The sequence below is a fragment of the Lathamus discolor genome, chromosome 3 (genome assembly GCF_037157495.1).
Source record: "Lathamus discolor isolate bLatDis1 chromosome 3, bLatDis1.hap1, whole genome shotgun sequence".
Classification (NCBI taxonomy): Eukaryota; Metazoa; Chordata; class Aves; order Psittaciformes; family Psittacidae; genus Lathamus; species Lathamus discolor.
This window is the reverse complement of record NC_088886.1, coordinates 115,553,077-115,578,156: the sequence shown is the minus strand read 5'-3', so window position 1 is coordinate 115,578,156 and position 25,080 is coordinate 115,553,077. Positions and strand designations below refer to the sequence as shown.

Below are 25,080 nucleotides of genomic sequence, written 5' to 3'. Positions count from 1 at the left end.
TGTTTAAGGAATAATGTTGATGTGCTGTAATGACTTTTCAACTCAGGTATGTAGGACTGCAAAGGTTCACTTGAGCAGAGTGCAGTTTCATCCAACAAGGGATCTGAGGAGTCTAGCAACTCTGCATCTTACCATACTACCTAATAAACCCACAGCCAGCAGAAAATGTAATGCTTGTTAAGTATGTTTGCTCTTAACCATGCCTAGGGCAGATGACTCTTTTCATCCATGACTGTTGGTTTTCATACACAAATATGGTACCACCATATTCCTGCTGTCATTGTTACTGACTGTGACTGCTTCTATCAAGCGCAGCAAACCTGTGGTGGGACTCATGGTACAGCTGGGCTCTGGTCTCCTGGCCCATAGAAAGTATGCATACAAGGTTTCTGGAGTCATCTTGAACCACCTTAGTGAAACAAATATTTCACTGATCCTTTACAAAACAATGTACTTTTGCAGTAAAAATTTTAGATATAATTAACAGAGCCTATGCTCAAACTCCTTGCATAATCAAAAAATATATATTTTTTTGACACCACAATACCCTCTGTATTTCACCTTTGCTGAAAGCAGACAGCTACACAGTGTGATATCAGATACTATCACATTAACCAAATGCCTTTGTCTTCTCCCTGCTTTGCCACGTGGTGCTGAGGAGCGTTGCGGTGGGGCAGGCATTCCTGCCGCCTTGTGTTCCACTCTGGGTCATTGCACAGGTGGCTAGTGATAAAAACAAACCAGGGGCTTAATGAAATGCAGAAGAGGGACTTGCTTGATGCAAGCCGCAAAGAATTTCCCCTTCTAGTTCCTGCTGTACCTTAAAAGTTTTCTCTTAAATTTGTAGGTGCTGGCTCTGCTGTGTTTCACAGCAGCGTCTCTTACAAGCACAGCACCAGGAGCTCTGCAAAGGAAAGTGGAGATGGAGTGTGGGAACAGATTAAAAGTGTCTGGAGCTTTTTTTTCCCCCCTCAGATGGGAAGTGGGAGCAGTGAGAAGAAGTAAGGCAGCAGCTGCAGGATCACAGCGCAAAAACTGCTGCAGATATCTATGGAAGAAGGTTGAGAGAGAGTAGGAGAGACAGTTTCATGTGCACAGCACAAGGAACTTGAACATTATCCTGGGGAATGGGAGGGAGGGGGTATTATTGTCTGAATGAGGGACAAGCCTCTTTTAGACGCTCTTGAGGCAGGAAGTATCAGGAAGAAATAGCTTTATAATGTTCTAAATAAAGAAATAGTTTTATTATAAGTTTATTTTAATTTGTTTTTAAAGTCTGAGAAGTTTTAAAGCCTTTCCTATTTAATAATCTCAGCATCTCATTTTTACAGACATGTTGGACAATGTGTACATGGAACTGCAAAATGGATTAAGGGAAGGCAAACGTGGATTTTAACTACTAAGTTAAGGGACTCTAAGATACTTGAAGAGGTTAAAACAACAGCCACTCTTTCAGAGTCTAAACAGAGCTCAGTAGGGCATTTTTTCTAGTGAAGGGGATGCTGCTGCTGCAAGGAGTAAGGACCAGGAGGCAAACTAAGACATGATTTACAACTGCCCCAAGTGTTCAGCAGTTCACAGCCGATTTACAGTGATAAAAATTGTGTGCAATCTTTCTCAGTGATGAATGTGAGGTGCTTCTTCCACCATGGATCAGCCAGTGGAACGTGCTCCTGAATGTGGTGCAGGTCACAACTACGCTGTAACATCCTACCCAAGCTAGCTTTGTGATAGCTTGTTTGTATAGCTGCTGTCAAACTGAAACCAAAATTTCTGTTGGCAAAGCTCTGAAATTGAGAACTTATAGGAAGTTTCTTTCTTTGGCTATTTGCAGCAATCTTTCAGGCGTTTAAAAAATATTTTTCTAATGCATCAGTCTGTCACGTGGTACTAACTCTTCTACTTCTCCAGAGAGTTTGGGCTGTTCCAAAATTATCATCACCACATGTCTAGTTCAGGTAAGCAAGGAAAGTTTGGACGAATATCTGAATCTCTGTGAGGAGTTCTGCAAAATTGAGCTGGAAGTATTTCAAGCAGTCTTACTTTGAAATTTCTGTCACTTCTGCTTCTGCTTGTATCTGTAAATACTGCAAGAATAACCTTTCCCATAGTATCTCATCACTTCAGATCTGGCAACATTAAAAGTAACAACACTTTTCTGAACATTTAGGCTATAGGAACAGATTTCTTTCAAGTACCGGAGAAAATTTGTGATTCTTATGTGATCTTCCTAGAGAAAACATTGGATTTTTTCTTATTCAGAATTAGACAGCTTTAAACTAAAAACTTACCATTTGACAAGCATCATATGCAGGTGCAAAATGAGTTTAGGGCTGGTTAGTCTTACTTGTGGTGGTTGGAAAGCCATGACTCTGTACTCATCTGCAGTATATAAATGCATAGCAGAAAGGAAGGAGGTAGAAGGAAATTATCTTTTCCTCATGTGTCAGGTTAAGGTCAGGTCAGGAGTAACCAACCATTCCCCACTAGCACTTATCTGGTGTTGAATCAACTAAGTTGCTATGAACTTTTATGATGCTGTAAACTACTTGCTGCCATTGGTCTAGTATCTAAACCATACTCCTATCCAGTGTTGTAGGATGTGTTAGAAGTGTTATGTATAGGATGATAGTCATAGTTGGTTTTTTTTAATACTGTGTATGTATGACCAATATTCATTATTTGAATGATTGTAATCTAGCTTCCACAGCATAGAAAATGGAGGCAGGTGTCGCAGATCAGATGCACTCCAGAAAGAAATTAAATGCATTGCCAGAAGTAAGACCTAGAAGTAGCAATTTCTCCCAGGCATGTTCTTTTACATATTCAACTGAATTTCTACTATGGACGACTGTTCCCAGAACATATGCAGGCCAAACTGTACACAAAGGATACTTTTAGCTTCAAGTTCCACATGAAAATGAGATCTTAAATTGACATAGGAGTGGTGAATAGTTTGGAATAGCATTATGCTATCCCATATGATATACTAGGACAGACAAACTTTGAAATAATTGTTACCTTTCCTGAGACCTTCACATGTGATATAATTAAGAAACTATGTGATGCAAGAAGAGACAGAACCATATGCAGTCACCTGCTGACTTGGAGATAGTAGGCTCTTTTACTCTACCGCATCTTTTTGTTGTTTCCAATAATATCCTAGTGATATTTCCCAGCAAGCTTTTACTTGTGCAAGGAAGTCCTGTAGACAGCAGGTCATAGAGGACTGCCGAATTAGAGTTGGATCTGTAGTCATTATATATGAATGTGAAGAATTTGTTGCATCTGCACAACTTCAGAATGGTAGCTGTCTCCCATTCTCTTTTTCTTTCTAATTCTTTGGCCATTCAAAAGCATTTTAATAGATAGCATATCTCTGCCCTATAAGGTACAAGGCACTTAACTAGATTCCTATTTTTCTTTGTCGTTTGATCTTGCTTTTTTTACAGGTTTGTGTATGGCAGGAAACAGACCCTGAGGCTTTCAACTGTGATCTTCTACAAAATTTCAGAATGACATAAAGGACAACTTCAGGTCCCTGCCTAAAACCTCATTGATAACCATTGCCAGTATAGCACAGCTATTTGAATTTTGTGTCTTCATGCCTCTATTCATCCAATTCATGAGACAAATCAAGCAACAATTTGTAAAGATTAATATTATTTCCACTGAAACTGTATTTGGTTAAGTATTTTGCTGACATCTGCTAGAAAGTGGGACTTGATATCAGCCTTCTATTATTTTATAATTTTAAGTTTTTGCTGTGTAAAATAGGAAAAATAGACAAAAAACCTGCTGTCAATCTTCATAGCAGTAAGCCACTCACTCATATTTTTAGTGCTGTAATCAATGGGCAGGAAATCACCAAAGCATCAAACTGTATCAGTCTCTAAATTATTGTGTGGTATAGACTCCAATCCCATGCAGATCTGTGACATACTAAGTAGAGAATCAGATATTCCCAATATGTGTGGTAACTACCAGAATTAAAAAATTAATAGTGCCTTTTAACAATTTAATTCTCGAGAACTCAGTTATCAAAACAACTTTAAAGTATGTTCTTAGACCCAAAATAAAACACTGTTGTTACTGCTGTACAGTGCTGCAAGTCTGTGTCCTTCCTCCTTGCAGCTCATTACAAAGTGTATTTCCATACCTGGCTCTCTATACTTTGGCTTTCCTCCTTGTGTGTGCTTGATATTACTTCTGCTTTGCTGTAATTCCATCAACTACGGTGGGTTCGCTGTGAACCTGAGATCAGGGTCGGGCCTTTAAGACCTGTCTGGAACTACATGTCCTGTATGGCAGAAAGTAGGAAGAAATTATTCTAAATAACACTCAGGAGGAGCACTCTGATCCTACTGGATATTGAGCTGGTATCTGATATTTCAGTCAGGAGAATCATGTAGCTATTAACTGTTATTATAAAATATAAACCTCTCTTGATATGAGAGAGTAAACCAAAAAAGTTGAAAGGCTCATCATATCAAGGATCAAGTAAAAAACTCTACGATAAAAGATTCTTTAGCCTAAGAGTTGTTTTAACAATCATGCTTGAAATTACTTTTTGTTAATAGGTAACTAAGTAAGAAGTATGCTGTGATGTGAGTCAAGCTGTGTCAAGAAATTTGTATTTAGTTTCGTCCTTTAGAGAACTGGATTATATACTTCAGGGTATAAATAAAATTGTGAATAATGGCCTGAGCAACATATTCCACACAGGGCAGCAGGGAAATACTAGGCAGTGCAATATTGCTACAAGCAAACCAGAAAAGATACTTTACTCTTTGACTGCAGCAGAGACAAAGGTAACTGTACATGTAAATTAGAGTTGCCTGAAGAACTCTGTGGGCCATTTCTACTTTTATTTTCAGAAAGTCATCAAATACTGGACTAGAAAAGAGTACATACCAGCATTTAGACACATAAGGAAAGATGACCCCCATAATCATTGCTCCATGTGTTTTCTGTTCTGAGGCACACCACTGAAAGTCTAATATGGCTGCAACAGGTAAAAAAATTAAAAGGGGGTGTGATAATTAGTGCTGATGAGCTTGGCTTTTGTTGGACTTAAGATGTATCAACTAACTCACTGATGTTTGCTGATGAGATTGTAATTTCATTTGATAAAGACAACTGTAGTTGAAGTTAGGACATTTAACATTTTATAGCAGAATGAACTCGGCGTGAAATTTTGTTTTATTGTCTGTCTGATATGAAAGGGTAGAACTGGAGTAAAGACTCAGGCAGTAGTGTTCCTGATCTTCTACTTTGACTAGAGATGTGAATGATGGTTGGAATTAATGCTGCTTCCTAAGTAGAAATTATTCCAGGCTGGACAATATCTTTCTGCAAAAGAAAAGGCATAGCAATGTTACATCTGCTTTGTATTTCCATTACAATGGAATTTTTTGGTTTTATAGTACTCAGATAAACTGGCCCCAGGACACTTCTGGGCACCAGCCCAGAACACGGTATCCCTCAGCAGCCTTTGCTGTTTGTGTCCTTGTCCTGGAAGCAGATGTGTGACGCATTAGCTGTGAGAGCAGTGTGGTGGGGATGGCTGAAAGAAAAAAATAAAGACACAGCAGAGTGCAGATAAGAATAATTGAAAAGAGCTAGGTGGCAGGTTTACTTGTTATCCGCTCTCCCTACCTACAGCTTTTTCATCTGTCTCCCTTTTTATTTCCAGCAGTTTTGTATTTAAACACTTACTGCCCCTGAGCTGTACTTCAGCAGAGATTGCTAACAGTGTAGCAAAGGCAAAGAGCAGAAGCCAGCATCAGAAATATTTACGTAGGTGTGTTGATTTTAAACACTTCTTTCACAGACACAGAAATATGTTTTCTACTTTACAAGAATTCTTTGTCTCACCACATGTGCGGCATTAGCTTGGTTTTGTGTTTTTTTGTGTTTTTTTTTTTTTTTTTTTTTTAATTTGTTAACTCTTACTTCCTCTTGATTTTTTATGTTTTTTTCTGGCTTACAGGTCCAGTGTAACAGTGAACCTATTGCTGATTTTTATTCTTTTGTAATACAGTTCCATTAAATTTTAATTGATGCTCTTCAAGTGTGATACACTCCTCAGCAGAAGAGAATTAGTGAATATAACAAGATGCACTTTAATTTTGCAGTGTTTTCATGTTACAATGTTGAGCACTTCCATGTTCATTATGCTTCTGACCTAATAGTGCTGCTTATGTCATAAGGAGCAAAGCTGGAAGAAATGAAAAGCTTATTTTAATTATATCATAAAATCATAGAGTATTTTGGTTTGGAAGGGACATAAAGATCATCTAGGTCCAGCCCTGCTGCTGTAGGCAGGAACACCTTCCTGGTTGTTGAGCAACCTAACCTGGTTAGGTTGCTCAAAGCCCCATCCAGTTCAACCTGACCATGAACTCTTCCAGGGATGGAGCAGACACAGCTTGTCAGGCAACTAATTTCTGTGTCTCACCAGCCTCATAGTAAAGAAATTCTTCTTAATATCTAATCTAAAACTACCCTCTTTCAGTTTAAAGCCATTCCCCCTTGTCTTATCCATACAGGCCCTTTTAAAACACCAGCTTTCCTGTTGACCCCTGGGAGGAGTCCCATTGCGAGGCCACTCTTCTCCAGGCTGAACAACCCCAGAGCTCTCAGCCTGTCTTCATAGAAGACTTGCTCCAGTCCTCTGGGCATCTTTGTGGCCCTCCTCTGGACTTGCTCCAACTGGTCCACATTCCTCTTCTGTTGGGCACCCCAGAGTTGAATTAATCATGGATAGACTTTTTTTCCCTTTCTTAGATAAAAGTACTTGGTACAAGTTACTAATGAATTAACAGTTGCATTCTGTCTTTTGCTGCAGGAGGCTGTAGGAAATGTAGGCATAGCTCAAACCAAAATTTAGAAATACTTATACCTCTTGTCTCTTGAAGAACTAGCACTTTGCTTTGCTGAAAACCTATATGCTAACTCTATGGATACTGTACCAAAAGTGATGAAATGAAGTTCTTGGGTAATACTGGTCAGTCCACTCACTATATGATGAACACCTGGACAAAGCAACATGTCAAAATAGATGAAAATCCTGATAACCACACTATGAAACTTCATTTAACCCATGAAGGGCTGTAGGAGGGAACACTTATCTGGCTATCATTGTGAGACAGAAACCGTAATTAAGCTACCAAAGACATCAGAATAGCTGTGAGGTGAACAATTCACTTCCTTAATTTTTTCAAAAAGCTAAAAAATATGTTTTTTCTTTTTTTTCAGGGAAAATAAAAGTAGAAAAAGGAAGGTTAGGTTTTGTTCTGTTTTAGTTTTCTTTGGGAAGTTAACAATGTTACTTTAATTACTTTATTATTTCCTTTCTCTTTTTGAAGAGAAAAGGCAGAAAAGAATTTTTCCTCATCAAAAGAAAATAAGAAATACTTGAAATATTTTCACTGTTATCAAACATCAAGTTTTTGTGAAAGAACTGTTTTTAAAAGAAATATTACACAAAAGGCTTTTGAAGATAGTTTTACCAAGACTTAGCGCTATGTGAGGAAGATCGAGTTCTGATCTCTGCAATTTGCTGTGTTACTCTTTTAACCTGGGATTGTTTCTCAGAAATGGGATGGCTTTACTGTGTGTACAGATTTGCATCTAAAAAGTTTCATTTTTTCATCTCTGTACTATTCATTACTTTCACACTGCGTGTTTGAAAGTCAACTGTACATACAGAAAACAGGGTTTTAGGATCTTAACCGCTGAACAACCATATATGTCAAATGTCACTTGACTAGTTAGTAGTCATCTCACACCTGTACTTGGCCTCTGAACACTGGCTTCAGTGCAACGTGATTCACCACTGGGATGTTGTGCTACTTGCTGTAGCAGGCTTGTCCTCCTCTGTGAGCATCCCAAACATGTACTGATTTCTGGGCAAGGTGTTGACCACTGAAGCTGCAAATTTCATTTGGAGTATGAACTGCTTCTCCCTTCAGTGAGGGTTTTTGAACTCCTTAGGGTACCTCCAAAAGCAGCTGGCTGCATAGGACTGAATTGGTTTTACTGTCCCAGACAGAAAGATGATTTTGTCCCTAGAGCTCAGCAGTGTTTCTTGCCCCATAAGTAAGATGATCTATCCACTCTCCAGAAATTAAAGTTTTCCTTTCTCATATCCAATGTAACCTTTTTACCCACTATATGAATCAGTTTTCCTTTCCTGTGTCATTCATCTATCTTCATGACAAGTCTTTTTCTTGTACCTGTGCAGCACTTATCCCACCTGTCACTTCTGTTCCACAATGACCCAGTACAGGTACTTCCAAGAGAATTTTTCAGGATGTTTCCCTGTCCTTCTCCTTTCACGTGAATATCTTAAAGTTATGCTGCATCTTTGCCCCAAAGAACCCTACAAAGAACAGAGAGGGGAGGGAAGCAAATTTTGTCTTGGTTTAATGCCTTTCTCCAGCAAATCAACCGTAGAAGGTTTCAAAACTAAAATTTATATCCAGATGCTAACTATTTGCGAAAAGGCATATTAACCAGTTGTATAATGAACACAGGGTGCCTCAGAAGCAGTTGCACAGAACTTGGCATCTCTGCTTTCCAAAGTAAGTGAAATGAAATTCCCTGCAAAAGCAGCCGAAACTTGGTCCTGATGCTGCTAACAGTTTGGAAACATGAAATCATAAAAGCATCAGATAGGATCCTTTTTCTGTTAACATTTTAACTGTTTCCTGACTGTCTTCCCTTCTTACTTTTTAAAAAGCTTAATAAAAAAAAAAAAAGGGCAGAATGCAAGCGTAAACCAAATTCTTTGCAAATGTGAATGCAACGTTGTTGCGTTTGCAGAGCTCATATTCAGGGTGCCATCTACTGGCATGCAGGGTCGGTAACGCTGTCAGCAGTCAATCGAGTTTGGGCAGCAAAGGTTGCCTACCTGGAAATCCTGAGGGGGAAGCTTCTGTAACTTGTCCCTTTCCTTCATGTCCTACAATATTTTGCAGCATCTCACTATGCTCTACACTAAGACAAATAAAATCTGATGGTGAAAATGTTGAGATTTGGGGTTTTATTTTTTATGGCAGTTTCTGTGTCTTGGGTGCCTCAGTCTCCTTGTTATACTCTGATGTGTGTGAATTAGTTTCAGGTTTGGGGAAAATTAATCAAGGTTCAATGAGACTAGAAAAACATTTTCAGAAGTCTTAGCAGACTTGTCATTTACTGCCTGTGCTCCTATTTGAGATCCACGGCATGACTTTGTCATACTATTAAACTTTGTTACAGCACTTCATGTGCTGATAACACCAGGCAGAGACTACCTAATTAAAACTCATAATGCTCCCAAGAAGAGATATGTCAGAGTCTTATAGGTGGGAGATTTCAGAAGAAAATCTAAGAGATATGCTCCAGCCAAACATTGGATTGGTGACAGAGCTAGTGTCGCTCTTGTCTCTCAAGTCTGATCAGCTCTCCAGCCTGGAGCCTACCGAAAATCTGTTGAGAAGCAATTTTGATTTGATACCAACATGAAATACAAAATGGGTTGACTCTCCAAGTTTAGAAGGAGGAAAAAAAATCATTTCCTATTTGGAGCTGCTGCAGACTTTACTGCCAAAATGGCAAAGTGTCCCTGCGACATGGGTTTGAGCAGCGGCAGCTCTAGGGGGTGGTAAAAAGTGTCTTGGGGAGGGAGAACACTCAGTGTTGTCTACCAAAGGTTCACATAAAGAGTTTTCCTTGGTGTCATATACCAACTCACAGCAAAAACAGACATGCATAACCCTGAGCATCAGGGCATATATGTAAATAGCCTAATTAGCCTATTTTTTTTCCTCTTTTTTCTGTGATTTAATTTCTGTAGGGAACCTTGAGTAACTAGTTCAATGTGGGAGGCAGCCACAGCGTTACTGTTGCTTTTATTAAAATCAGTGTTTCTATCACAGCTCATAATTTTGAGTGAGTAATGGCTAATATTGAAGCACTTCTCATTTCTGTATTCGAGAGCGCTGTGTTTCCTTATATTTCCATATATTTTCAAGAAGGGGAAAATGGAAGACCCGGGGAATTACAGACCAGTCAGTCTCACCTCTGCACCTGGCAAAATTTTGGAGCACATTCTCCTGGAATGCATGCTAAGGCACATGAAAAATAAGGTGCTTGGTGACAGCCAGCATGGCTTCACTAAGGGGAAATTCTGCCTGACCAATTTGGTGGCCTTCTATGATGGGGCTACAGAACTGATGGACAGGGGTAGAGCAGTTGACATCATCTACCTGGATTTGTGCAAAGTGTTCAACACTGTCCCGTGTGACATCCTTGTCTCTAAATTGAAGAGACATCAATTCGATAGGTGGACCACTTGGTGGATAAATAACTGGCTGGATGGCCGCACACAAAGAGTTGTGATCAATGGCCCAGTGTCTGGCTAGAGACCAGTAACGAGTGGTGTCCCTTAGGGATCGGTGTTGGGACCAGTCATCTTTAACATCTTTGTCGCTGACATGGGCAGTCAGATTGAGTGCACCCTCAGCAGTTTGCCAATGACAAGAAGCTGTGTGGTTCGGTTTGATATGCTGCAGGGAAGGGATGCCATCCAGAGGGACCTCGACAAGCTTGTGAGGTGGGCTGATGCCAACCTTATGAAGTTCAACCATGACAAGTGCAAGGTCCTTCACCTGGTTCAGAGCAATCCCAGGCACAGCTAGAGGTTGGGCAGAGAAGAGATTCAGAGCAGCCCTGCAGAGAAGGACTTGGGGGTGTTGGTTGATGAGAAACTGAACATGAGCCAGCTTCAGTGTGCGCTTGCAGCCCAGAAAGCCAACTGTATCCTGGGCTGCATCAAGAGGAGCGTGACCAGCAGGTTGAAGGAGGTGATCCTGCCCCTCTACTCTGCTCTCATGAGACCTCACTTGGAGTATTGTGTACAGTTCTGGTGTCCTCAACATAAAGAGGACATGGAACTGTTGGAAAAAGTCCAGAGAAGGGCTGCGAGGGTGATCAGGGGACTGGAGCACCTCCCGTATGAAGACAGGCTGAGGAAGTTGGGGCTGTTCAGACTGGAGAAGAGAGGGCTGCGTGGAGACCTCATAGCAGCCTTCCAATACCTGAAGGGGGCCTATAGGGATGCTGGAGAGGGACTCTTCGTCATGGATTATAGTGATAGCATAAAGGGTAACAGGTTAAAACTTCAACAGGGGAAGTTTAGATTGGACCTAAGGAGGAAATTCTTTCCTGTTAGGGTGGTGAGGCACTGGAATAGGTTGCCCAGGGAGGTTGTGAATGCTCCATCCATGGCAGTGCTCAAGGCCAGGTTGGATGAAGTCTTGTGTGAGACGGTTTAGTGTGAGGTGTCCCTGCCCATGGCAGGGGGTTTGGAACTAGATCTTAAGGTCCTTTCCAACCATAACTATTTTATGATTCTATGATTCTATGACTTTCAGATGTCTCTTCCATCTTCAACAATTTTGTGACTACATGACCTCTCATTATCATTCTCTATATCTGAGGCAGTTTTCTGTAAGGAATTGATTTATCAGGGCCATGAGAGTGTGAAGGCAGGAAGGTTGAGTCCTTCCACCAGCATAACGCTATTGTCCTGCCCAGAGACATGCGGTAGTGCTCCTCATCTCCTTCTCTCACACTGGTACCGTATCTTCCTCTGCTCTGATGCCTTCATAGATTCATGCCTTCAGCATTCTTAAAATCAGAGAATATCATCTTTTAGAGTCTTCAGAGGTTGGGGAGATGTTGTTAGAGAAAGTTGTGATCTTCAAACCCATTTGGAAAATGCTGATTTTCAGCAGTTTATATTATAACCGCATTTAAATGGATTTCCATTACTCTGGCTCCATAATTGTGAAATCAGTTTATATAGTATCTCTTCCTCACCCATTTTCTCATACAGTTACACAGCAATAGAAATAGCAAGTTTTCTTGTGACTCTTCCCATATTACTTCTCCCACAACTTACATATATTAGTGCCAGGGTGAACTGGGGAAGGGAGCTAGGAAAGTAGAGAAAGTGCTGTACGTCACTGTCCTGATGTTTTGTACAGGAACTATGAAGCAACTCTTGCTGATGAAAAGCATTTTGGGGATTTAAATAGTTAGAATACAGTTTATCGAGTTGCACTAAGGCTGACACAGGAGGTTGAACATCAGCTCTGCTAGAGAAAGTGATCGTTCTCTACAAGTTTCCCCCTATTCCTCCAATGGCTTGAGAGCTGATGTGCTCAGCCATTTATTAATTTCCAAATTTAAAAAAATGAACAAGACAAACAAAAATGCCATCTCTGTTGGTGGCAGAATGTAGAAAAGAAGGGAAATTTTATTAGATCTGTGTTTGAATCTAGGACACTAGCAGGGTTGCAGCATGGTCGTGCAATGCTCTTGTAACATACATGTATTGAACTATGGAGGTAAGTTATGTTAATTGACTTCACAGCATGTTGTTTTCCTTTGCAAGATTGAAAATGTATAGTGTGAGCAGGGCCAAAGACAAAATGTAGTGGCTGCCAGCTGGACGTGACAGGGGCTTGCAGGGAGATTACACCATAGACGAGAATGGCTTTTGGGATAAGGATAATCTTTTACATAAACTAACTCTTCCAAGGCTGTTTGGATGGGTGAGTGATAAGGGCAATAATAAAACTACAGGCTGACACAGCTGATAGTTATCCTGGTGTACAAAGAAGATCAAGATCTTGCCAGCAAGATAACTCAACTTCTCCTGACTACTGTGACATAGTGTGACATTGATACATTTTTGCATGGAGAGTTCCTAGATTAATACTCTTATTTTATGTTCTTCAGGTCAACCCAGTAACCATGGAAAGGTCTACAGCTTCTGATACAGCCTCTGAAAAGCCTAATCCTTCCCACCACAGTACGGGGACTGTTCAAATGAGGATCAAAAATGCCAACAGTCACCACGACAGACTGAGCCAAAGCAAATCTATGATTTTGTCAGAGAATGTGAAAGTCCCTGAGCCTGTAAGTAAAATACTCCTAACAGTTTCTGAGTCTTCCGATATTTTAAAAACTACAGAATTACCTTATTCATGGCTAAGATATTTGTTTTGTGATTAGCCCTTGCAAGGAGGGATTTACTGACACTAATACGTTTTTAGGAGTATGGCTAGGCACAGGAATAACAATTTTCCTTCAGTGAAAGAATGAGTTTGGCTTTGGTGGCCATGATCATAGCATGTACTCAGCATTTCAACTCTCAAGTGTTCCAGTACTTAAATATGGCTGCTGCAGAGCATAGTACTTACAGTATCAGATGCATGTTATGAGTTCTCAAAAGGCAAAATTTAAAAGCTGACAAAAGAAAAAAAAATAGAAATTGCAACTCTGTAAATAAAAGCCAACTTTGTCCGTAACAAAAATGTCTTGTTGTAGAGATGAAGTAATTGTAACAAGTCAGACACTGAAGTTACTTTATTATTGTGATAGTTGACAGAGTTGAAAGAGTTGACTAATTTTTTACCCATTACCATTTTTTTTTTTTCTGAAATTAGTTAGTGATGAACTCTATTGCCAGTTGCGTCCCTGCCCCTTTACTCTTTCAGAGCTACTGTACAAACTGATTGATATGAGTCTCCCCTGGTTAATTTTCTTCCATAATGGTGGCAACTTGCAGCTGCGGCCATATGATGTTACAAAATTATTTATGCAATGTTAGCCACTTTTTGGACTCTGGATCCATTTTGTTCTCAGAGAATACAAATGAGGGGGAAAACTCTGTTAGCTGGGGACACAGTCCCAGGTCTCAGTCACTTCTCACAACCATGCCAACCATTAATTTTTTGTTTTCTTGTTGTAATGGATTCTTATAAAATATTCAGCTTCTAAAAAGTTATTAAACGGAGGAAGCCTGCAATAACAGCTGTATTTTTTTTTTCCTTTTTACTCAAAGGTCAAACTCAAAATTCAGATTTATTTAGAAATACATTATTTTAGTCATTAATTTCTCTGATATACTTACATAGCTTAACTAATTTCACTTTGTATTTCTGGAAAAGAAAATCTCTTTAGATCTTAGCAGCTGATAAGATACTTGAATGCCTTCCATTTAAATTATACTTTTTGCCTCAGACACACCGTATATGTCTCTTCCTTTTTATCTGATGTAAAATGTTCCTCCATTACAAACCTGAAACAATGCTTACAGTAATTTACTGGGAGTACTATAATGTATTATCAGGAAGAACTGTATCTTTGAAAAAGTTTAAAAGTTAAGTATATTTAATGATGCCTAACATATTTTATTGGCTGTGTTTAACAAAAGGCACTAGGCTGCAGTCGTTTTTGACAAGCATGAAAACATCACAGCATGAGACTGCAAAAGGAATTATGTAGAGAAAATACAAGTGATCCATCTCTCAATGAATTATCCACCTCAATAGCCTGCAGAACTCAGCTACCAATTAACACCTACTTTATTACATGTTGGGATGTACTTAATAACTTTCATGTGTTTATGCACTATTACCTTGACTGATGCCTCTTGTACAATTAGGCATAATTGGCATATCAATATGCAAAAGTTAAAAGGATTAACCCTCTTAAAACTAATGAGCATTTCTGTATCCAGCTGCTAAATGAGACAAAATTAGCATTTTTCACTTTTAGGCAGGATTTTATCCTGCAGTTTCTCATTGTTGGTATTACCTTGTTACATAACTTTAGTTTTGGGGATAGTATGCTGGACTGTTCAAGAGCAAGGGCTCTAAACAGCGAAATTAGACATAAATATTCACTGCCACATCCCAATAACCATAGTAGGTACAATATATATTCATTGGCTGAGAGCTCACAAGTTGTTTTGTGTTGTATTTGTTTAGTAGCTAATTATATAAAAGTGGAATTTTACTGAGTATATGTCATTTTACCAAGCAAACTTGGCTCTGACATAATGGATTGAAAGCCTGCCATGCTACTAATTTCCTTTCTATTTCAATTCTTTTCATCTCTTTTTGCCATGTAGAATTTTCTGACTAGATATTGACAGACTGAAAGTGTTTTGGCGTATTTACTTAAATAAGCTTCTTAAAGTTGTTTGCTAATGCCCAAACTAAAAGCAAAATTCCTAAGGATCCAAGCATTTTCAAACATGTGCTTTAAATGCAGTGAGATTCAAGTTAAAAGACCAGTGAAATATCAGTTGCTTGTAGCAATTGCACGCTAACATGTCTGAATCTGTGCATGTGACTCATGAAGGATTTTGGGGAAAGTAATGGAAGCAGGTACTCTGTCCAAGTGTCTTGAAACAGCAAGGTCCAACAGATGTGCACACACACACACTCATATATATGTATATATGTATGTTTAGTAATCTTGTTTTAAAACTTGTGCTGCTCTTTTCTGGGGCACTCATATATACAGTCTTCAGTTTTGCATTTAAAGGCATACAGATCCCTATTACCGGTGTGTTAAACAGAGCTAATTTATTTTGTGCTAGAAAATAAAAAGGATTTATCGTGATATTTCTATTTGTAAATTTACTGTTTGCAACGATCTGCCTCTGTTTCAGTGATGAATATAATCTACAAGGTATCCACTGATTATGTTTGTTTTCTATTTTGCATTGACTGAATATTTTTGTCCGTTCATTGAAGAGATTTTTCTTTTAAAAAACAAGAAATAAGTGAAAAAGGTATGCCATATTAGTCTTTTGCTATCCATGTTTTGGCATATGAATTATGTTCTATTAATATATGGGTCAAATCCTTTTTACTCAACTTGTGCAAAACCTACTGGCTTCAGTGGATTAAGGCAATCAGCATCTGGCACACTTTGAAATATACATTTCTAAAATATATTTTTTGGGAAAAAAAAAAATCACTCTGGACAAGAAAGGGCAAAAACCAGGTACAAAACTAGAAGGATGACTGGTGATTTATAGAGAAGAAAATACATAATTTTCTCTAAAGGATATTTTTGTATTCTCAAGTGTTTGCTGTGGTGCTTGTAAGCACACCTGGGGCTATAGTTTTGAAGGTGGACAGATTATTTTCTATAGGGTGACAAAGAAGGATATGCATCATACATCAGTAGGTCCACAATCACTTGCGCATTTTATAATAGTGAAGATGCAAATGTGGAATGCATAAGCTAACTGATGCAAGAGCTAAATGTAGATTCTTGGGGGTTTATGTTATTTATTTCGATGGGAATGCTTCAGCTTTATGCAAAGGCTGAAATTGATACTAATGTAGAGTTTAAAGAGCACAAATCACTAAGCTGGACACAGGCTGGTAAGCGAGGGCTCTTTCTGTGCTTAATGTTAGTGTCTGAACTAGCAATGTAAATGAATATTTGTTATTTTCATCTGTTAAACCCCACGAAAGTGCATTTTGCTTCATTCAGAACAACTTCAAACAATGAAATGTCTTTTTTTATTGGTGTCTATATTAAGAATTAGAACCTATTTAGACATTCCAAAATGTTAATATATTAGAGCTTTTTTCTGATTAGGTTAAACAAACGGGTAGGTTTATTTATCTCTCTAATACATTATCAAGGAAACAGGAAGCAATCTTCTTTTGTTTTCTACTCTTGTGATCATGGAACACTTGCCAAAGTTATGGCTAGCCAAAAAGACAGAAATAAAATGGCTAAAAATATAAGCCTTCTGTTTAGCAGAGTTTTGGAGCCATATTTTGAAATTGCAGGGCTTGTACATGTTTACTTCAAATGAAGCTTATAGTTAAGTTTGAGGCTTTGTTTTTATAGATTGTCCTGAAGTAGATCCTGATATTTAATTAAAATGACACTAAATCACATTGAATTGATAAGACTTGGCATCTCAAACAAAGGTAATTGCCCGTATTGGTTTTGTACAAAAATAGAGCTGCTTGGAAAATGTGCAGCCAACACAGACTGTCAACTCCATTTATAGATCAATATGTGAAAACCATTGATCAGGCAGGCATGTGTAACAGTAACACTTTGCATTTATTTGTTGTTTTTATACCACGTTAAGGCTTACAGGATTATCGGCTTCCAAAATATTTTGACTTCCTCGTAAATATGTTATCTGTTTAATGTTAATTACAAGACAGTCTCTAGCCCTCTCTTAGAGTATTTTCAGTTTCATTGCTATGGGTAGTTTTATCTGAAAATGGATTATTTCCAGCTCTGAGAGATCATCAGAGCTTCTTTTGTAGTATAGTTTATTTAGGGAAAGTTTTTGAGGATTCATTTTTTTTTACCCCAGTTTATTTTATTTTTTTTTTCCTGGAGGATAAATCAAATCTGAACAAAATACTTCTAAAAGCAGTAGACCTTTTCCTATAATAATTGTGTACATCTGAGATGGAATATTCTCTTTATTGTGTTCTAATAGTGACTGCTCAGGCATTATACTTTGCAAATTTATCATCATTCACTAGTCCATTATAGCTGCATCTACATTTATCACTTTAAGGAAATAGCTATGTTCCCTTCAAGGTGTTACAAGGTGTTAGCACTGGGATAGAGATAGAAAAACATGAGTTTCCCATGACAAATAATTGTTAATAAATACAAGCTTACAACTTTTTCCACTTTAAATATTTCAGGGTAGGTATGAAAGCAGAGAGTCTATGAAAACAGTCCAGTTTCACTTCTTGAACATGAACATTGTGAAAAATAAAAATTATTTGTTGAGTAACATTGGTCATTCTGCTTTTTAGTGCAGGAAAATGAGGAATGAAGTGTGTTATATGTGCTCTTACTATATTCAAACTGGTTTTGTGCTTTTAAAGCCTAGATCTGCTCTCTGGTGTGTTCTGAGCTTGCAGACAGACTCGTTGGGCTCTTGACTCCAGTTTTTCAGTTATTTCATCACAGGAGTCCCTTCATCCCCACCTGAGGAGCTGCTCCTCCTCCGGGGCAGAGGCCCTAGTCTACCACTGGCAGCATTCCCAGATGTGGCCCTCCATGCTCATGTATGTTCTGCATACCTTAAAGTCCTTTGACTTAGAAGCTGAAAGTAGAATGCTTATGCATTAGAATATTTCAGGGTTTAATTTACCTTCATTAAGCAATTTTACCTAATAGAGCAGTGCAAGTTGCCTTCCAAACCATTTTTAGGATTGATATTTTGTATGCAGAAGTATTTTCAGCTTCAGAACAAGACTTTTTCTGATTTTTTTAATTTTTTCCTTTTATGTGCACTTTGATAAGTTATTCTTTATAGTATATTTGAATTATAGCACTTCAACAGAAATAATCCTGGCTAAAAAGAAGTTAATTTTATTGTTAAACTCCCTATTTATTTCTCCTCCAAACATTTTCACTGTACCATTTCAGCTGTATAGCTTGATAGGCAGCAACCAGCCCCTCTTTCTTCTTAAAAGAGAGGATAAATTCATTTCAGCTCTGTTAAAGGGGTGGTGAATGTAACTGGTTTGGCTTCCTTGTTAAACCAGCCTGAAGTTCAGACTCGATATTATGTGAGTTGGAATTGCTGATTTTGACTTTTACTCAGCGTGACAGAAGGGTAGAAAAAAGGTTCAAAAACCTCCCTTTTTTTTTTTCAATCTTACATTATCTCACGCTGTGAAAATCTTTACTCTATTTACCAAGCACAAATTAGTCTTGCCAAAGGTTCTGAAAGTTTGCTACTTCAGCTTAGATCCTAAAACTTCAAAGAGAGATGCAACTCTACAAATTAGTGTATGTGCTCTGCCATGGCTATTTTAACTTGAACTTAACTAAATTCGTTTATAATTTAGTACTGATTGAATGCTGCCATAAATGTACACCGGACACATTTTTTAAAGTTAGTCCTCTGATTACTAATTTGAATAAAAAAAAAATCTAACCTTGTTAGCATCTGGACTTATTTTCATAATAACAACCCCTTCAGAACCTACAAAGTAATGAATAATTGACAACAAATGAAATGTTTTGATAGTTGTCGGCACAAAGCATGTTTAATGTTTTGTGTTGCTTCCTAGCTAATTATGTAGATGACACATTTGTCAGACCTTGACTGCCATTAGAAACGTGTTTCCAGAGGGGAGAAAAACAGGCTATTCATAGAGTAATTAACTAGAATGCTCAATGACCTGTGAGAGATTCAAATGGCTGCCAGTTCAGACATTGTTTTGTTACAGAAGCAGAGGGGTAATTAAAATTCCAAATTACAGTGCTATGATGAAGCATTTGTTTGTTGACAGTATACTCTTACTCTAGTTTGTTAATTCTTTTTTAAATTGCTTCTAATCCATTTTATGGCTTTAGGAGTTCCGTCTTTGAATTTACTGACAACTAATATTATGGTAAATTGTTCTTCAGCGGAGTACTGCGGGCTTGGCAGTTTCATGGGAGCACAAGGTGGGTGGGATAGAATCGCTGTTCTTTCCCTAAACTGACATACCATGTGCTGTCATCGAGATGCGGCTAACGCGGCACATCTTGTGAAATGATATGTTCATAATTCTGTGTTAGGGAAGATGTCTAGCTAGGGGAGGAAATGGTTCAGATAAAGTAATAATAATCAAACAAATTGAGGAAGGTGTCCTAAATCGTTAGAGGAAAAGCTCTGATATGGTTGGGGTGAGGGAGACCATGGGTTATGTAAGCACTTTGGGAAGCCGACGTCTGCTCGATAACGGAGAATTGGAAAATGGTCGTCTGCATAAAGAAATCAAGCACAAAACATGAAGAATGGGATATTTTGTAAGACTTGCCTGTATCTTTGCCAATGCCCTTTGCAGGCAGTAATGGACATGACAGGCTAAGACGTCTTTTCTCATATAAATGCGGACTCTTTGCAAGTCCAAAGTGCTAAAGTTCTCCAAACAATGAATTAAATGCAAGCCCGAGTGAAATATTTATTTACTTTGCCAAAAGTGAGAATATGGTTTAGTTAAAGGGATCTGACAGAAGTAACATGGTGTTTGATGCAGGAGAGCTGACAGCGGCATGGAGTGAGCGCTGATTATCCTGAAGACACTGTCAGCTAGGATTGATTTCCACTTTCTCCGTTTATGTAACGGTTCCTGTAATACAGCTGACCCCAAATCACGTTACCTTGTCATTTCTCTGCATGGATCAAGAAGAGATGAGCTGAAAATAGCTAGGCACTGACCTTGAACTTGCCAGAAAAGTGAGAAGTGACGGGGGGGAGGTTTTAGCGTGCTGTTCCTGCACAAAGGCGCGGGCGGCTGCTCTGCAGTTGCAGCAGCACAAGGGGGCAGAGCAGCACTAGAGATTACAGGTGGAGCAGCTGATGCTACACAAGACAAACCTAAGACAAATGGCTTGGCTCGCCCCCCCCCCCCCCCCTTTTTTTTCTTTTCTTTTCCCCTTTTTTTTTTTTTTTATTTTTTTTTAAGTCTCTTCCCCCTAATCCCTAAAAACTGTGAGATTCTACCTAGAACAGGTGCTGACTCCAAAATGTTGACGTTCCCATCCTCCATCCCTTGAAAATACAATTATTTCAAGCAATGCTTAACACTGAAATACTTTCCTGGCTGAATTTATTGCTTGGAAGTTTAGCATCTTCTCTATGAATATCTCCCTGTTGTTTTCCTACCATCCAGTGAAAGAATCTGTGTTATCATTAATATAGCTGTCTACAATTTGTGGGGTGTTTGACAAGATCAGTGCATTCTTCAAAGCCCTGCAAATCCCTTTGAGTTTCATAGAAAGCATGGTGTACATACTTTAAAAAATATTTTTAAGCTGATAGGGCAAACTAAAAATGAGTAAAAAAATTAAAGCTTTTTTTTTTTTTTTTTTTTTTCCTTCAGATGTGGCATTCTCTCTGTTGGAATGTCTATCTTGAGGGGAAAGAAAGAAAACTTGGTTGTGAAAATATTATTTAATTTACCATCTAAAAACCATGTTCCACTTCTTTTGTTTCCTATTTTATTTTCATCTGTGCTTGCCTTTTAACAGCCTTTTTTGTCTCTTATGCTGGCAGTAGTTGCGGAGACATGAGATGCCAGCGCTGGCTTTTCTTAAGGATCTGGTGCTATGGGGTATCAGTGCTTGGTGAGAGAGCTTGGGGAAGGGCCAGGAACTCTGTACTCACCCTGTAAGATGTCTGGCCAGAGTTACCACCCTCATCTGGAGACACCAAAGCATCTGTGCCTTCTGGAAAGGCTATGGTGGGCAATTCAGGCCTAACGCTGCTCTTCTGCCTAGCCAGTTGATGGTTCCATTAAAATATGATTCTTTCCCTCAAGGGAATATCAGATGCTGTGGTGTGGGGTGGTTTGAGCACTCTTCAATCCAGTGTTACCTGTGGTCTCTTACCATGCTACGGATCTTTGAAAAAGCAAAATATTATTGCCTATTTTTACACCAATGAATTCCTTTTATTTTTTTTTTTTTTTTAATTTGAGACATTTAGAGAAGTAAACCATGTTTTTCCAAACTGATAGAAAAACAGATAAGCACTCCAAAAATGTCTTCTAGGTTACCGTTATTTCAGAAAACACAGTGAAATGCAAGAGGTAAACACATTTTTTCTTTTGAAATTATTGATTTTACTGTAATAATAATTTTTTGATTGCATCACATAAGATGTGATGTGTTTTTTAAGATCAGAGTACAGTTGCAAAGTGAAGTTATTTCTTGGTGGTAACTGCTGACTGGCGCTGTGTAACCAACAAGAGCTTGGAAGGAAAAGTTAAAAAAGACATCCGCTTCACATTTTTCTCTATCAAAAATGCGCAAAAATGGTGAATATGATATAAATTAGGTGAACTGTAAGAACTCCAAATATTTCTCTCCTTTTTCTTAGCTTGTTCAAAACCAAAGGACAGTCATGGGATTGGATCTGTAGTGCAGAACTTGCTTGTTTTGAAACTCTGCAAAGTGTAGCCTTTGAGCTCTCCTGGTGAGGCAACTAAGCAGCTGCAAAAAACCTCAACATGAGGTTTTAACTAAGCAGAACCCCCAGAATAGTATTATTTTCTGTAATTTAACATCTGATTCAAATTGCAATGATCCTACTGCTTTTGTGCCATCATTATGTCACAGTTCATTCCACACATCCTTGTGTTTTTTTACAAGTAAGAAAAACTTACTTCCTGCACCTCTTCTGAATGTGCTTCTCAGGCTTCTAATTTTTCTTCTATTTTATCCTGTAAACAGCAGCACTCAAATATATAGACATGTTAATGACACTGAAGTTACTACCCTGATGCTCAATGTCCCAGTGCACTATTAAGTTACACATCTTTGCTTCAGGAGTGAGATTGCAACATGTTAGAAATGTTAGAAATGTTAGAAAGATAACATTGTATAGATGTAATATTCCACTTGGCTTCCATTATAGCCCTCTTTTGCATCTATTGCAACTGAGTGGAGAAGGATCTGGACTAGAGTTCGTTGTGTTTCCCTGATCCCAGCTTGAACATTGTCATACCAAGAGACTTTTAGCCCTTTCTTCTGTTTCTACCTGTAAAATGGAACTGAGGATGATGCATATCTCCTTTGCACCCACTACAGAGCCTGTATCAGAGCTGGGTCAACTGTTATGCTTAAATCATGCTCATTACATAGCTAATTCCATTCTCATCATATTAACTCCATTAATTGAAATAGAATTACTCTACAGTTACACTAGTGTAACTGAGAGGGGAACTTGGCCCCAGGTGCTGCACATTTTCCTTATCTGTATTCTCTGTGCTTAACTGTTTCACTGCTTTTTAACAAAGTCTTTTGTCTTCATCATTAATCAGTTCTGTTCCCTTGATTCTATACCCACGTGCTTTTAGCAGCATTAGGTTTCTTTGAGGGCTTTCATGTTTTATAGTGTATATTTCAAAAAGCATGCTTAAAAGTATTGTTTAAAATTCATTTTGGCAATATGTTCCTTGTGCACACTGTGACAAGGAACGTAAGCTGTGGGATGATATTCCTCTTATGTTATCTTTATTATGTACTGTATTATGGCTAAATTGTGGCATCTAACATGTTTCCTTTCAAAATGTTGTAAGATTTGAAATATGTAGGTACTGAAACTGAGATGATATCTAACTTCCCATAGCTAGTCTTGGGCACCTGACCTGGATAGTTTCCCACAGGGGAAAAGTAAGCTCCATTTCTTTAAACTCCCAATGAGAAGGGACATGTGTCTCCTTGCATTGAGCTACATTATATCACACCATGTGACACAAAGTGACCCAATACAACATGACAGGAGAGGTAAAGAACCAGGCCTTTTTTGTTTGTTTTATTACTGCAGTGAAATAATTACACTACCAACACAATGAAATGGGGATTAAATTATTTTGTTCATGCCCTAAATACATGTGCTATTGCACTATATACAGACATGCTTACTAAATGTTTTTTAATGCACTGACAGTAGGTTTTAAACCAGACAGTAGACCTTGTTAGGCAATGTGCCTATTCTTAGACAAATAGTTGACAGCAGCATTCTCCTGTCCTAAATCAGATCAAATTACCTTTGAAGTCAGGGTTTGGTTTGTTTTTTGTTTTGTTTCTTTTTTGCTTGTTTTGTTTGTTTGGTTTTTTTTGGGGGGGGGGGGGGGGATCAAATCCAGTCATGTTAACATGCTAATATTTTATCCTCTGATTTTGCTTTTGATGAGGTTTATATCCTTAAGGGAAATAGGTCTTGATCACCTGCGATTTTGTCTTTATGGATGCACACGCATACACACACAGCCATAGCAAAACTGAAATTGAAACCTTCCACTTCGAAGAGCCCAAGACCCTACATACTGAGAGAAAGAAGGAGCTTTGGTTTTGAGTACACAGCCTATGGCGAAGGGTGTGTGTGTGTGGGGGGGGCGGTTGTGGGGTGTGAAACCAGCAAATTTTTTCCTTTATATTTCAGAGACCGATACCATTCATTTACGTTTGTTACTTTAGGACATTATTGAACATACCTTAACTTTAGAAACAGTTATGCCTTTTTTTTCATGATTATTGACTATCTGAGCTGCCACATATCCTGTCAGTTACAGCAAAAAGTTGCATTTAACAGCGTAGCCAAAACTCAGATAAAATAATAAAATATGCTATCCTTTCTAATCTGAATCTTCACCCAGTTTTGGAATCAAATTTGAAAGACTGTGAAATACTCTTTCCCATTTTCCCTTGCTTCCACACTCCCCCTCAGAGCTCTGCTAGAAAGGTTGTTTTTCTGGATATTTCATCCATGGCCAGAACTGGAATTACTGCAGCTGTGATGAGTGAATCTGTTCTCACGACATCTCTAGCCCCAGGGCAGGTAGAAAACCCAGACTAGCATCCAAACTTTAGTGTGTTTATTTGGATCAAACCTGGGTTTTGGACCAACTCAGCTTCACATTAGCAGTTCTGTCATCCTTAGAGCTCATTCTTCTTGACTGTAGTCCTGAAGTCAGACTCTTACTTTGCAGCCTCATTACACACACAAAAAAAATGTTTAAAAATTAAAGTGCCAGGTGTCAGCTCTTTTCAGTAGTTGGCTACTTCAACTTTGAGCTTTCCATTTTTTATCAGCAAATGATAAACTGAAGATTCAGTACTCCCAGCTTAGATCTTTTTCAAAATTAAAGTGTAAATCTAAAGCAGCCACCTGTAAGCACTAAAACCTGAAGACATTTGGACACAAGTTAAACAAATTGTTTAAAAACCTGCCAATTGTATCAGGTCTTAAGAATAACTTTGCGAAGAAGATCTGAAATTTGTATTTTAACATTTTCAGGTCTGATTTTCTTTTTTTTTTTTTTTTCTTGGAAGAGTGACTTTTTTTTTTTTTTTTTTTTAAGAAGTTGAAAAGCTGAGAAACGGAACAACATGACTGTTGGTAAACTGTTGTAGAAGATTAAGAATGACACTACAATGCAAATCTCAAAAACTTGGGAAAGGTTGGGGCATTGGAGTGATGACTGTGAAAAACACAGAGCAAGTAAGAAGTCCAGGCGATTTGGGGACAGGTGGGCTGGAAGAAATGAGGTGGGAAAGGTGAATTTGCAGCAGCTGAGTGGAGCTGTGGGTTGGAGGAAGGGTTGTGCTGCTGATTTGCAGCATTGGTGCTTTGTTGGCAGCTAGGGAAAAAGCTTATCTCTTCTATGGTTTACCTGAAAGCTCTGCAATGTATGTCCTGGTAGGTGTGTACTTCTATGTATTGTGGTT

The 25,080-nt window shown here is 38.4% G+C and overlaps 1 protein-coding gene across 5 annotated transcripts in view; it reads left to right on the top strand.

Annotated features, from left to right (window-relative positions):
* ARHGAP15 (Rho GTPase activating protein 15) overlaps positions 1-25,080 on the top strand; it is a 334,091-nt gene that overhangs the window by 5,616 nt on the left and 303,395 nt on the right. For 3 of the 5 annotated variants that reach the window (XM_065671278.1, XM_065671275.1, XM_065671279.1), the window contains exon 2: positions 12,793-12,972. In XM_065671278.1, the coding sequence (XP_065527350.1) occupies positions 12,808-12,972 (165 nt within the window). In that variant the 5' untranslated portion in view covers positions 12,793-12,807. Of the gene's footprint in view, positions 1-3,452; positions 3,538-4,908; positions 5,015-12,792; positions 12,973-25,080 lie in introns of those variants that run through there. The other 2 variants (XM_065671277.1, XM_065671276.1) reach the window with 2 other exon arrangements.